Here is a 14,989-nt window from a genome sequence, read left to right as displayed (position 1 = left end):
AGCAATCAGCATAAAAGACAAGCTCATATCCGCGACTCTAAACTACACACACAGGCCTGACTCCAGGAGGTCCAGTCCCTCTAATAGCCCTCGTCTCCAGCGGGCCGCCGTTCTGGGCAATAGGCGCTGGCGGAGGAGCCGCCACATCTGGATCCCATCTTTCCCAGCCTGTCCACACAGCGCCACGCAACACGAAACATCTGGCGGAGCTGATGTCAATTACCGCATCGCGTTTCCCTTCGTGGATAATCTGTTCTTAAACTCTCCTTCTCTTTCTTGCTCCCTCGCTCACACACACACACACACACACACACACACACACACACACACACACACACACACACACACACACACACACACACACACAAAAAAGGAATTGCAACAGTCATCCAGATCTTGTACACACACAAACATCAGTATTAAACAGGTTGACCTAATAAAGTTCATTCTTTTGTTGTCCTCCTTTCTCAGCAGGGCACTGAAGGCAAAAACAGTGATGACTCTTGCAAGTCATGCCAATAATGCCAACAACTTTCCTTTCCTCACTTAAAATATAGTGGAGAAGGCCATAAAAACAAACAGCCAAAGATCCAGGTGCTTGACTTTGGCATTCCAGAAGCAGCACTATTTATTTTCTTTAAGAGGCTGAAAGAACTGAACTGGTCCAGCACTGGTCCTCTCCAAATTCCTGAAAAGCTAAATTAGGGATGTGCAAGATATTGTTTGTTTATCATTATCACAATTTTGTTTGTTGGGTGATACAGCAAACACAAGCCACAATTTCATTATACGCAATATGCTTAGTCCATAGTCCACATGCTTCTTTACCGTAGCTTCTCCAGAAATGCATGTGTACAGCTGTCCAACACGCGCACAACACGCGATTTGTATTTACAATAGTGGTGTGAAAGTGAATTACACTTCCCATCTGTAGGAGGTTGGTTCAAATGGGAGCCCGAGAGAGCAAAATTGGCCTTGCTCTCTCCGGATGGGAGATGGCGCTCTTTCCCCACATCACTTCAGCGTGTTGTCAGTGAGCATGGGCATCTACTAGCCGATGCACAAGTCATTAACTTCTGGCTGGTTGTTCTTCGAGTACTGACAATATCCACACGATCATGATAAAATATCGTCAAATTGCCCAGCTATAGTGAACAAAAATGATCATGCAGGAGGCTACAATTAGACAAGAAGCCTCTAACCCAAGGGAGGGCAACAGGGGCCTTCTACACAACAGACCTACTTCACCTAGCAATTAACTAGAGAGTTGAATCAGGTGTGCTTGAGCAGGAAAAGCACAAAACTGTGCAGGTACCCGGCCCTCCAGGACTGAAATTGCCCACCACTGCTCGATGTTTTACTGCATCCCGCCCAATCGCAAATGTTCATTGACCGGGTTCTGTGGTTGTTCTGGCAAATCATCCATCCTGTTCTAACAACTGTGAATATGAAATAAAAACTGTATAGTATAATGAAATGTAGCACAGACCTGCCACACACAATTATTACCTGGGCCTAATTGACAGAGGGCACTTATCTTCCATCCTATTTAGCTTTCATTGTGGTTTTTAAATACAGACCATATTTGCTTTCAACTACTTTAAGAACTGGATCTCAAGGTCACCATGCCCAATGACCGGTGTCAGCTAGAGGACTATAGATCCCATAGCATTGAGCTGTAGACCATTGAAACTGCATGCTCTAGAGTGATGGAGCTTCTTTAAGCACTTTTAAAATGAGCTGGAATGATGTTTGTGATCAGGAACTAATCATCTAACATCAGGATGTGACCTCACTAATGCTCCTGTAGCTGAATGCAATCAAACCCTCATAGCAATGCTCACAGCCCCCTTTAGAAGAGTAGATGATGTGAACTGCAGCAAACTCTCTATTAATACTCTCTATTAATGTATTAAGCCTAGTCCCAGACTACATCTTCTCCCAGTCGAGAATCTTCATTCAGATTGTTGTTTAGTCCTGGACTAGGCTTAATCCCTGTCCGGGAAACTGACTCACAGTCTACATGTCAATTGAATAAATCTTACAAAAACAGCTACAGCGCTAGGCTAAGTTCTGGTCAGCGGTGAGTAGTGTTTGTTTATCTGAGCTAGAGCCGCGTCTGTCATCGGTACAGCTAATCAGTGTCGACAGCTAGGAAACAAGATAGCTAATCAGCCGCTCCGGCCAGTTTAGACCCGTACTTCAGCTGCATTCAGGCCTAACCTAGCAGCAGAACCACCATATGACCTTTCCTCCATATCGTGTCGCCCTGTCTGAGGTCAACTGAAGCCTCAACCTCATATTTTTCAGTGGCGTGTTTCCAATACAAATGCTTTCCTAGTCCAACACTAGGGCTCAGGGTCCTCACAAAGCTCTGAGAAACTTGCCTCCAGTGGCACAACCAGCTCCATATATGCATGTGTATACATATAAAGGCCTGCAGTGTGCTGGTTGACCTGATAGCTACAGACTTGGGGCGGCTTTAAGGGGAGAAACTCTGGAGCCGAACGCAGCCAAGCCTCTCCTGGCCTGGGGCTTCCTTAAACGCTTACAGCTGCTGAGGCTGGAGGGAGATCCATAGCCACTTCTCTTTCTCCCGCTCTCGTTTGCTCTGCCTCACTCTCTCTCTCTGACATGCACAAACTCTCCCACGCGACCAAAGTGCCGGCCTGCCAGAGCTGGAGCCCCCCAGCAGCAAGAGCCAAAACCAATTAGAGCTCTAATTCAAACCTGAAGGGCCTCTTTGTCCGCCGTTTCCTTTCTTCAAGTCAGAGGAAAGGAATCTGACTCACACAAACCCTCACACACACAGACACACAGAGCTAAATGAAATGAAAGGGGAAAACTATCCTGCTGTCCAAGTGGCCACACATATCTCCAAACGAATCTAATTGAAACAAGGGGCAAAACAGCAATAAAAAAAAATAGGAGGATCATTGAGAGGGCGAGAGAACAAACACACAACTTCACGTGCCGCCTTTTTTGACGAGGTTCCAGGCAAGAGAAATGGCACAAATACACACACACACACACACACACACACACACACACACACTCTAGTATGCATGGCCTGTTAGGTGTCCTTGTACATGTGATTATTTAACAGAGCCATCAAGCACAGCTCAATAATCATTACCCATTGAGGGTTCTAGGGCCCATCACTGCCCTCTAGTGGTGCCAGCCACCATAATACCAGCTCATTGTCATCAGCATCATTGCCTGCATCAGCATGGACCACATTTGTTATTTACCCTTAGGATACACCCCCCTGGGGTTAAACAATGCCCCGTCTCAGCCCCGGGCCTCGTGAGCCAGGATTTCTGGCACTGATACCCCTCAAGACGGACAGACGTGCGCATGCACACACACAGCGAGGCCTCCTGCAGCTCTGTTCTTCAGCAGCGGCAAGGTCCAGATGGTGTGAAACTTTGCCGAGTGGATTAGCTCCAAATCCTCCAGCATGAGGAGGGGACAGGGCAGAAGGAGCCAACCCCCCTCGGACCACTTCTCACAGGCTGGACTGGGATAGATAGACAGCAGGCTGGTACCGCAACTCTTTCAGTGCCCATTGGAGTACAGTTCACAGCAGGAGAAGGAAAGCTGAGCTCAAATCTCAAAAAACAGAGTTTAAAGAGTTTAAAAAGGCCAGAAAAAAAAGTCATTATAGGACTTGAGAAGATCAGTGGGTCAGAGGTGCCATCAGAACTTCTTGAAGTGTCCCATACTACCCAGATATGGCCCAGAAGTCCAGTTAGTAAATAAAGTAGATGAATTAATTATGCACAAATGGCACAAATGAAGGGCTTTCTGCTGCTGTTTAGTCAAACTATAAGCCAGTATAAAACTACAGCACCCGGCTGTACCACTTTGACATCTTCACAGGTCCATTATGGTCCTAATGGACCAACACAGGCTGGGGACTAAAAAACCCCAAGCAAAGATTTACCCAAAACCAGTAAACAACCATGCTTTCCCCACTCCTAGCTTCATTCCCAGTGACAGTATAATCAGCTTGGCCAGTTCTGACAGCACTGAGCTACTGAACCTCTGAACATGCAGCCTAAGGGCAGTAATGCTGGAGGAGCTGTGCATGAGCTGAAGGGCACAATGCCCAATGCCAAGTGTAGGCCTATGGGGTATGAAACCAGCATTGGGCTCTGGAGTAATGGTGCTCAACCCAGGTCATCCAGCACCTCTGAGATGAGCTCCAGGTGTGTTTGTGATCTAGAACCAACCATCCAACATCGGCACTTGACCTGACTAATGCTCCTGTGGCTGAATGCAATCAAATCCCCACAGCAATGTTCTCAGCCTTCTCAGAAATGCTGAATGAGCAGGTGTCTACAACCTTTGACATTTGGAGTAGGTTTCCCAGACCATCCATTCATCCATCCATCCATCCATCCATCCATATTTACCAACAGCACTTCTAGCTTCATCCTCAGTACCAGTAGAAGCAACATGGCCAGCACTGAACCACTGACTACTGAACTGCAGCCAGCTAATGCAACATCTCCAGAGGAACCAACAGTCTAGCACAGACCCCCCACCACCACCACCACCACAAACTTGGAAAAGTAAAGGCAGCTTACACTGAAAAGTGCCCGGAATCCCAACCATGCTCCGAGGCGGACTTCGGTCACCAAAGCTGGTTAAAACACGACTTCTGGCCACGTCGTGAGGAGCTATTGGACCTGGACTCCAAGCAGTGCGGCTGCTCCTGCCTCTGAGGGGACGCGTTTGGTACTGAAGTGAAGGAGAGCGCAGCGCAGAGCAGCGGCAGCAGCAGCTCCACCAGCCCGCCCTCAGCAGCCCTCCAGGGGCGGGGCTTACAGTGAGTGACAGGACGCTGAAGCGCTGGGGTGCCTCTCATGAACGTGGAGGAAAGCTGCCGGCTGCCCCCTCGACTAACTACCTTCCAACATCAGTGACGATCTGAGCCAGCGCCTGACACCACGTGTGGCAAGTCAGCTCGTAATTAGAGAGATCCGGGAACACCTGTTCCCAATTAGGCTTGAGGAATACGCAGGCAAATCAGCACGAGTCACGCGTTTATGGCCACATACACGATATGTCCAGATGTTTGTGGACAGCCCTTCTAATGAAAGCATTCAGCTACTTGAGGCTGCACCCCTTGCTGACACAAACGCACACAGCCAGTCTAGTCCCTGTAGAGAAGTGTTGCCAGTACAATAGGACTTTCTGGAGCAGATAAACATGAACCTATTGGCTCCATGCTGCTGCCTAATGCCAAGTGAAGGCTAGAGGGGTATAAAGACCCCCCCAGCATTGAGCTGTGGAGCAGTGGAAGAACTGTGTTCCATCCAATACGTTTGGGATGGGTTGGGGATGAGGTGAGGTGGGGATTATCCAAAATCCTGACCTCACTAACGCTCTTGTCACTGAATGCAATCAAATCCTCACAGCAATGCTTCTCCAAAATCTTGTAGAAAGACTTCTTCCCAGGACAGTAGAGACTGTGTTACTCCAACACAAGCAGGACAAACCTTTTTTTTTTAATACCCTTCATTTCGGAAGAAGCTATGAAAGAGCAGATGTCCCAATACTTTTGTCAAAGTATAGTATTGAATATGAAACAATTATCTTGAACTTTTCACATATGCAGACAAATTAGCTTGAGAAAGGGAGCTCACACTCGGCACGTGACAATGCAAAAACCAGGGAAGCAAAGAGCTATCCATGCAAGGCTAAAAGCTAACTCTAGCTGACCAGCTTTTACCATCTCTTCTCTCCACCGTCCACTCCCTTAAACACAAACTGGACCATCTCAGCTGAAACAAGCTAGAGCTACAGACACACCAGAAAAGAAAGCACCAGATTATCACTGTTTACCAGTAAGAAAAGCCCGACCTGGGCAAGTGAGTTGGGCCAAGGCTAAAGGCTAACCGGCTACAACCTCTTCAGCTAGTTTAACAGCACATTGCACTGAGAGGGCCCGAAGAGAGGATAGCAACACTATCCAGAATAAGATATAAAATAATAGTTAAAAATAATAATAATTACAGTGTTTTTGCTACAGTGTTAAAAAAATATGCTATAATATGAGTAAGTGCTGCAAACCAGCCCATAAAAGCAGAGCTTATCTTTCATTCTGAGGTACAATAACAGGGTGGTAAATAGGCTTATAGAACCGCTGTCATCTGAACATTTTTACCCTAAGCAAAGTCACACAACTTACAATTTACACTCTGCTACTTACAAATAAAACATTAAAACAATAATAAATAAATAAGAACAAATAAAATAATTAAATAAAAAAGGGAGGGACAACGCAACAATAATGCTGACCTTTTTACAAGATATGCACAACTGAATACACACTGTATTTTGGTACCTCGCAATTCCCATTGTGGGGAAATAGGATTGATTTGCTTTTGGCATCAAATCGACCATTATCACCAGTATCAGAGTCGTATTGTTCATGGTGGATATCTGTTGTCCTTTAGTTATACAGCCAGACTCCCTGGGAAAGCTGTCTGAAAGAGATAAGCCTAGTTTAATCTATGAACACATGTCTGAAGTGTGTGTGGTGCGTATCACAAGCCACCTGGAAAGTATTGGCACTGTAGTCCTTTGGTGTGACCATGAAGATAAGTCACCCGAGCCTCTTTTGGATAACTATAGACTGATAAGAGGAAGCAAATGAATCAGCATTAGTCCTTTTTTGTTGGACAGGAGTACACTCCTGTGTTGAGGAGCACAGTCATATCAGTGATGCATTCTATTCTTATAAATGTGTGATTGCTTGGGGCAGCTGTGGCCTGGAGGTTAGAGAAACGGCCTTGTGATTGGAAGCTTGCCACGTTTGGTCCTCTGAACCATTAGAGAATGTCTGAAGTGCCCTTGAGTAAGGCACCTAACGCCCAACTGCTCCCCGTGTGCCACAGCAAAGGCTGCTGACCACTCTTGGGACATGTACCCACCGTCCCTTAGTGTGTGTAGGCGTGTGTTCACTGCACGGATGGGTTATATTTTCTACTATATATGTATGGAAACATATAGGGACTCCAACAGAACAGGTGTCTGTGGGCAGGTTTGTCCATTCATCCAGAAGAGCATTTGTGAGGTCAGGCACTGCAATTGGACAAGAGCGCCTGGCTCACAATCTCATTCTAGTTCATCCCAAAGGTGTTGAGGTTCAGGTCAGGGCTCTGTTTGGGCCAGTCAAACTCACTGATCCATGCCTTTATGGACCTTGCTTTGTGTACTAGGGATACAGGAACAGAAAAGGGCCCACCCTTAAACTATTTCCACTAAGTTGAAAGCATTTTGTCCAAAAATCATCCAAAAGGTTCTGCTGAAGCATTAAGATTTCCCTTCACTGGATCTAAGGGGGCCTCTAGGCCAACCTCTGAAAATTATCCCTCCTCTTCCAAACTTTTCAGTTGGTACAGTGCAGTCAGGCAAGTAACATTGTCCTGGCATTCGTCAAACCCAGACTTCCTCATCAGACCGCCAGATAGAGAAGCTAGATTTGTCACTCCACAAAACAGTGTCCATTGTCCAGAGTCGTCCAGTGCTCTAGAGTCCAGTTTTACACCACTCCATCTGATGCTTGGCATTGTGCTTGGTGATGTAAGGCTTGCATGCAGCTGCTCGACCATGGAAAGTCATGCCACAAAGCTCTGCACCGTTTTTGTGCTGATGTTAAGGTCAGGGGAGGTTTGGGACTCTGCAGTTATTGAGTCAGCAGAGTGTTGGCAACAAATGTTTGTAAAGGCAGACTTCATTACAAGGGTGCTTGATTTTATACACCTGGATCCTACTATATATATATATATATATATATATATATATATATATATATATAGAGAGAGAGAGAGAGATAGAGAGAGAGATAGATATATAGAGACAGCTATGTAGAGAGACAGAGACATGCACACAGGGACAGAAACGGACAGTCAGATAAATAAATAGTGGCAGGATCAGTATAGCTGCTTGAATTACAGTGGCCCATTGTGTTATTAAGGGCAGGACAACCAGCTGATCCCACATAGATTATTCCTCTCTTCTAACAGGATATATGGATGCTGAGTGTTCTCTCAGTCCCCTCTCTCTCTCTCCTCCCCCTCTCTTTCTCCCTCCCCTGCTCCGCAGCCCACGCAAACACATGCCGCTCGTTCTTTCCCTGTCCACCCTGCGAGCCGGCCACCTGCTCCAGAACATGCTGCACAGCTGCCAGCCTGCAACAACAAATTAACACCAGTGTGAATGAGGGAGAGAGGGAGGAGAGAGGGGAGAGGGAGGAGGAGGGAGAAATATCTTCCTCGTGGATGCTGTTTGTTCTGTGGGCCTATTTAATACAGATAGTGTAGATCAATACAGAACACAGTACTGTAAATGTTGATATATCTATAATGCTCTGCCCGTTACAGTCATACTAGAGTACATTTGATTGATAGATAGATAGATAGATAGATAGATAGACAGAGAGATGGACAGACATATAGACAGACAGACAGATGACAGACAGAGAGATAGATAGACAGAGAGATGGACAGACAGATATATAGATAGATATATAGATAGATAGACAGGCAGATGGACAGACAGATAGATAGATAGATAGATAGATAGATAGATAGATAGATAGATAGATGGACAGATGGACAGACAGATATATATATATATATAGATAGATAGATAGATAGATAGACAGACAGACAGACAGATAGATAGATAGATAGATAGATAGATAGATAGATAGACAGAGAGATGGACAGACAGACAGATAGATAGATAGATAGATAGATAGATAGATAGATAGATAGATAGATAGACAGAGAGATAGATAGATAGATAGATAGATAGATAGATAGACAGAGAGATGGACAGACAGATAGATAGATAGATAGATAGATAGATAGATAGATAGATAGATAGATAGATAGATAGATAGATAGATAGACAGATAGATAGATAGATAGACAGATAGATAGATAGACAGACAGACAGACAGACAGACAGACAGACAGATAGACAGACAGACATATAGATAGATAGATAGATAGACAGACAGACAGACAGACAGACAGACAGATAGATAGACAGACAGACAGACAGACAGATAGATAGATAGATAGATAGATAGATAGATAGATAGATAGATAGATAGATAGATAGACAGAGAGATGGACAGACAGAGAGATGGACAGACATTATATATATATATATATATATATATATATAGAGAGAGAGAGAGAGAGAGAGGTATATAGGTACTGATTAATACTGATTAAACCAACTGTTATCAATCTTCTGTAAGACCTAACAGTGTCTGAACCGTTGCACGTGCAGGGGCCTTGGCGGAGGCGTTGGCCTGAGCATTAGGATTCTTCACTCTATGAATATAACATACATGTCACTCGGGACGCCTTTTGTGATGATAATTTGCAACGGACAAATTAAAGCGAGGGTCTGCCAGAGAGAGCGAGTGTTACATTAACAAAGAGGGCCATGAATTAGACGAAGCGACAGAAGTCACCCTGCTGATCTGACTCGTGGCAGCGTGTGTGTGTGTGAGTGTGTGTTTATTTGACAGCTGGGGTTGCCTCTCTGAGTGTGCCAGTCTTTTGTCACTGGTCTTTTTAGAGCACCAGCAGGTCTGTCACTGAGCAACAGCTTGAGTGTGACCCAGGCATGCACCACACACACACACACACACACACACACGTTCTGAGTGGCCTGACTGTGCCTGTACTGTTTCTCCTTCATAACAATGCCAAAAGACCACCCTCCAACCTCCCCCATCCTCATCTCTGGTCATCTTGCTCTCCTGCTGTTCACATTAGCCCCAGCTCCTCAGCGCGTGTCTGGATGTGTGTCCATGTGTCCGTGTGTGTGTGTGTGTGTGTGTCTGAGTGTACCTGCTGTTCTCCTGAGCGCTTCAGTATGAAGCAAAAGGCTGGGGTCAACAGGGTCAGCCGGCAGACGCCTGGTTAAACCTCCAGAGTAAAGCCATCTACACACACACACACACACACACATGCCATGCCCAGACAGAAAAACAGAAAGATTATATATGGCCAGATGGAAACTGAAGATGGCTTATCATCTGCTAATGTAATGCAGGCCTCCTCTTCATCAATCATACATATACATACATTTACATTTATATGAGGTCAGTCGTGTATTAAAAACTGTAGAGCAGAAATGGGGGAGGGTGAGTTTCAGATATTTATTCAAACAAACTATTGTGTCTAAAAACTAATGTTTAGAAATCTATTACTACTACTATCTATCTACTACTACTACTACTACTGCTACTACTACTACTAATAACAATTATAATAATAATAAATAATGAAAATAACAGTATTATAGTATATATTATGATTATATATATATAAATGACAATAAAATCAGTAATACTACTAATAATACAAAATAATATGTAATAATAATGAACTTTGATAATAATGATCTTTTCTCGGTTTCTTCTTGTTCTTTCTATTATTATTATTTAAACATACAGTATATAGTTCTATATATAGTATAGTAGTAATTATAAAAAAAATCAATTACCTATGAAAATATATTTATTGATTATATTCTATTATTTATTTATTTTTGGTAAATGATAAATATACGGAAGGCCACTTGATAAATTATATTAACAAAAGTATTGGAACACCAATACCACACGGAGTGACTATCTCTACGGCCCAGTAACGGATTTACACCAGACAAGCAAGTTAGTGAGGTCAGGATGTTGGATGATCACCACCCCACTTCATCTTCCAACTCCCAAATGCATCCCAAAAGTACTGGATAGACCACCATCACCATCATTCCTCAGTTTTTTCACTGCTCCACAGCTCACCTCTGGGGGGCTTTATACCTCTCTAGCCCACGCCTGGCATTAGGCAGCATGGTGCCAATAGGTTTGTGTTTATCTGCTCCAGAGAGTCCTATTCTATTGGCAAGCTGCGTGTGTGAGTTTGTGTGCATTCACACATCTGTGTCAGCAATAGGTGCATTCATTTGAAGGGGTGTCCACAAATATTTAGACATGTAGTGTATGTTGCAGCATGCTGTATGTTGTATAAACTGACATGTATAAACCAAGAGTCCTTTTCCAGTGCGCTGTGTATGTGCTGCAGTGGCAGACTAGGCTGCTGCATGATAAGAGTGAGTGCGTAGCTAAATATGCAAATATCAGACATATTGATCCTGTTCCATATGGACACTCAGCAGAAGTCTGGATTACAATATGAGTCCAACTGGCTATTGTCTTTGGGGAGTTAAGCACAAAGCTCGGTGTGTGTGTGTGTGTTAAACAACCATATAAGACTGTCATTAGGTCAAATAAAACTAATCCTAGACTGTTCATGCAATTGATTTATTTGACTTTCTCAGATTTCTGAATCAAGAATTTCCACATGGATACAGAGAACATGATTAACCCCTTAAAAAGTCTGTGGACCGCCGGCAGGGCAAACTTCTGTTACCAAAGAATAACGTTTCTGCGTTAGGTGATTAAATCAAGTGAATTCAATGCATTTTGTGTGTGTGTGTTTTTTTTTTGGAGCAATTCATTAGCAACACCTGTTCATTCAATCAGTTATGCAACCATGAGTAATCCTAGAACTGCTGATCTACTGGGATTTTCAGCCCAACAGTCTCTAGAGTTACTCAGAATTGTTCAATAAAGGAAAAACCTCCAGTTAGCGGCGGTTCTGCAGACAGAAACACCTTATTGATGAGAGAGGTCAACGAGAATAGGGAGACTGGTTGGAGCTGGCAGGAAGGCTGCAGTAACGCAGATAACCACTCTGTGTGATTATGGTGAGCAGAAAAGCATCTCCGAATGAACAGCGCATCCAATCTTGAGGGCGGCTGGACTACAACAGCAGAAGCAGACCACATTGGGGTCTGTTTCTATCAGCCAAGAACAGAAAGCTGAGGCTGCAGCGGTGCAGAGGCTTACCAACACTGGACCGGTGAAGACAGGAGAAACGTAGCGTGGTCTGATGAATCTTGATTTTAACTGAGGCTCACAGATGGTAGGGTCACATTTAGGCCAGGACCACATCATCAACACCACAGTCCAGGCAGAGGTGACGGTGGTGTGATGGTGTGGGGTTTGTGTTTTTTTGGCACACTTTGGTTCGTTATTACCAATTCGCTCATTGCTTGAACACCACAGCCTTTTTGAGTATTGTTGCTGACCGTCTGCATCCCTTTATGGCCACAGTTTAGCTTTCTCATCTTCTAACAGCTACATCCAGCACTATGATGCACCACGTCACAAAACAAAGTCGCACAAACTAATTTCCTGAGTTCAGTGTTCCTCAGAGGCCTTCCCAGGCACCCTATCTGAATCCAGGAGAGCACACTCTGGCATGTAGTAGAATGGGAGATTATTAGTTACATTATTAGTGTGTGAGTGTTTAGTAAGTGGACCTAAATACTGCTTTATTAACCACCTAATTAATTTCCACCTCAATTTGAGTCATTTTCAATTCTCTACCAGTAGCTAGGGCTCCACCAGTGCTGAACAAAGGTGTCAGAAGTATTCACATACATTACTCAGGTAGAAGTGTAGTGTTCTATAGAAGTTGAAGTATCAACTTAAGCTTTTTACTCCAGTAAAAGTATAAAAGTACTGGTTTCAGAACTACTTCAAGTAGAAAAGTAAAAGTAATGGAAGGAAAACAAAGGCTGAAAGCTTAGGCCGCACCACAGGGGCCTATAGTCCACTACCCCACCTCCCCAAAACAACATTTTTCTGACAGTCATGATGACTATAATGTTCTATTAAAATGTTCATGTTGAAATATTTTGGGATGCACTAAGCTTCCTGTTTCTAGGCTATGTTCGTCTGCTGTGTGCTTGCTGGAGGGTGACGTGACGTGTGCAGGTGTGATGGATCGCCTACAAACCAATAGGGTGTCAGAATAGTAGATGTTTATGCGTCTCTTCCAACCACAGTCAAATTCACTCTTTTAGGAATGGCGCGATTTATCGTTTTTTGGGGTTTTTTGAACGATGATGAGCCAGAATGAAAACAAACGGAAATGAAATAGGAGTAATGAGGCTATGTTTAAAATATAAGGAGTAGAACGTACAGATCACTGGGTGAAAATGTAAGGAGTAGAAGTTAAAAGTCGGCTAAAAAATAATTACTGTAGTATAGATTACTAATATTTCCTAGTATTTGTACTTTGTTACTTGACACTAACGCACTAACGCAGCACGACTGGACAGCTGAACGCTCTTGGAGGAGAGCACCAACTGCCAGTTCTGTTACATCAGCTAACAGATGCCCCTACTGCCCAGGGGGCGCATATACCCAGCCAAAGACAGCTAGACCAAAGATTCTATCTGGGATTCCCGTCCCGAGTATGGCTGCAGCCCATGTATTCTTATCATTCATATGTTGCTGCAGCTGAGTTTAGTCTAGCCATGTGGTTCATTTTATGTGTTTTAAGCAGCATTAAAGTGTGATTTTTAACATTAAATATAATCTGTGCTGTATAATATTATTTATATACCCAACTACTGTAATGACAATAAAGAATCTCAACAAAGTTAATCATAGTAAGCCATCCAAGTAGAGTTTAAAAAAGCACATTTTGAGTACAAGCACCAACAATTTCCCTGTGCGTGGTGAAAGGACCACAGTTATCATCAGCTAATTACAATAAATAACAATAAATAACAATAAATAAATACATACATACTAGCATATATACCCTTTTGAGACCTTGCATCCTTATATAGGGACCTTACATTTCTGCTTCTCTGACCCTTAGGCCTCAAATGAGGACATTGTTTTTTGCAGAAATGACTTCCAGTACAAAGACTGACTTTAGTTTTTATACTTGTTAGGTCCTACCAGTCCCAAACAGGAGAAATAAAAAATGCACACCAAGAAAAAGTCCGGCTCTCAGTCTCCTGGGTCTTTTTTAGGACAAGAGGAAAAGAGCTCTGTCAACTCTTTACCACCAGATGGAGACAGAGAACAGCAGAGACAAAGAAATAGACAACTGCACAGACGTCTGTCAGTCTGTTCCTGGAGGGTCAGCATACTAAATGCCTTAAATGTTATTGTAACACATAGAGAACTGCAGTCCAACTTTTTAGTTCCCCTAGGACACAGGACAACTGCTTTGTAATTAAGTAAAATGTACACTGTGTGTAATTACATTGTATCCATCACTGAAAATAAATAAAATTAATAAATAAATAAATAATAAAACTGAACAAAACTACACAACAAAAACAATCCAAACAAAACAAAAAAATAAAAAAAAAACCTGAAATAATTGAATTTATTGACCTAGAACCATATGCCCCAAACTGTTGGTTAAGGGGTGTCAAAAGCAAATGTTTGTGGTGGTCCGAGGACCAAACAGACAAAACCATATAAAAATAAATATGTTTTTAATTGTTTCTAAAAATATATATTAATGATATTACACTATTACAACTGGGTAATGTACCACAGCAAAACAGGGTTTACAGTAATAACTCAAAACTGAATGAAAACCCCTAGACAGTCCTAATAAAATCCCCAAAAGGGAATCCAGTTGAACCCAAGAATAAATGTCTCTGTCTGGTCAACCTACCACAACCTAATGCTGATGACTAAGCTGAAAGCTATGGGCCGGCATCTATCAGTATAGCTGTATCAGCAGTGTCTAATTAACATCTTGTTGTTGAGCTCAGATGACCGTGACAGGCTCCACTCTGGTGGCCCCAACATCTTAAAGAGGAGCACAACAGGTTCTTATCTTATGTCACCGTGTCCTTCTCAGGCAACAATCAGTCTCCATATGTCAGAGAATCTTTCAGCATCTCTGAAAAGGGATGGAAAATGGTCTCCTGGCCTGTATGCGACTTGGCGCTGTGTAGAACAGGCGTGTGTAGGCCACACTGAGGAGAGATTAGTAGTTCAGTATAATATTAAAAAAAGAGTTTGTTCTTTAATGGACTGAGGGAGTGGCGTTAGAGTGGCTTTCTG

The 14,989-nt window shown here is 43.3% G+C and overlaps 1 protein-coding gene across 4 annotated transcripts in view; it reads right to left on the bottom strand.

Annotated features, from left to right (window-relative positions):
- cbfa2t2 (CBFA2/RUNX1 partner transcriptional co-repressor 2) overlaps positions 1-4,717 on the bottom strand; it is a 40,226-nt gene extending 35,509 nt beyond the window's left edge. For all 4 annotated transcript variants that reach the window (XM_072684795.1, XM_072684796.1, XM_072684797.1 and 1 more), the window contains exon 1: positions 4,593-4,717. In XM_072684795.1, the coding sequence (XP_072540896.1) occupies positions 4,593-4,620 (28 nt within the window). In that variant the 5' untranslated portion in view covers positions 4,621-4,717. The remainder of the gene's footprint in view (positions 1-4,592) is intronic.
- Positions 4,718-14,989: the final 10,272 nt, after the last annotated feature.

The sequence above is a fragment of the Salminus brasiliensis genome, chromosome 7, assembly GCF_030463535.1.
Source record: "Salminus brasiliensis chromosome 7, fSalBra1.hap2, whole genome shotgun sequence".
NCBI lineage: Eukaryota > Metazoa > Chordata > Actinopteri > Characiformes > Bryconidae > Salminus > Salminus brasiliensis.
This window is presented reverse-complemented; position numbering and strand designations above follow the sequence as displayed.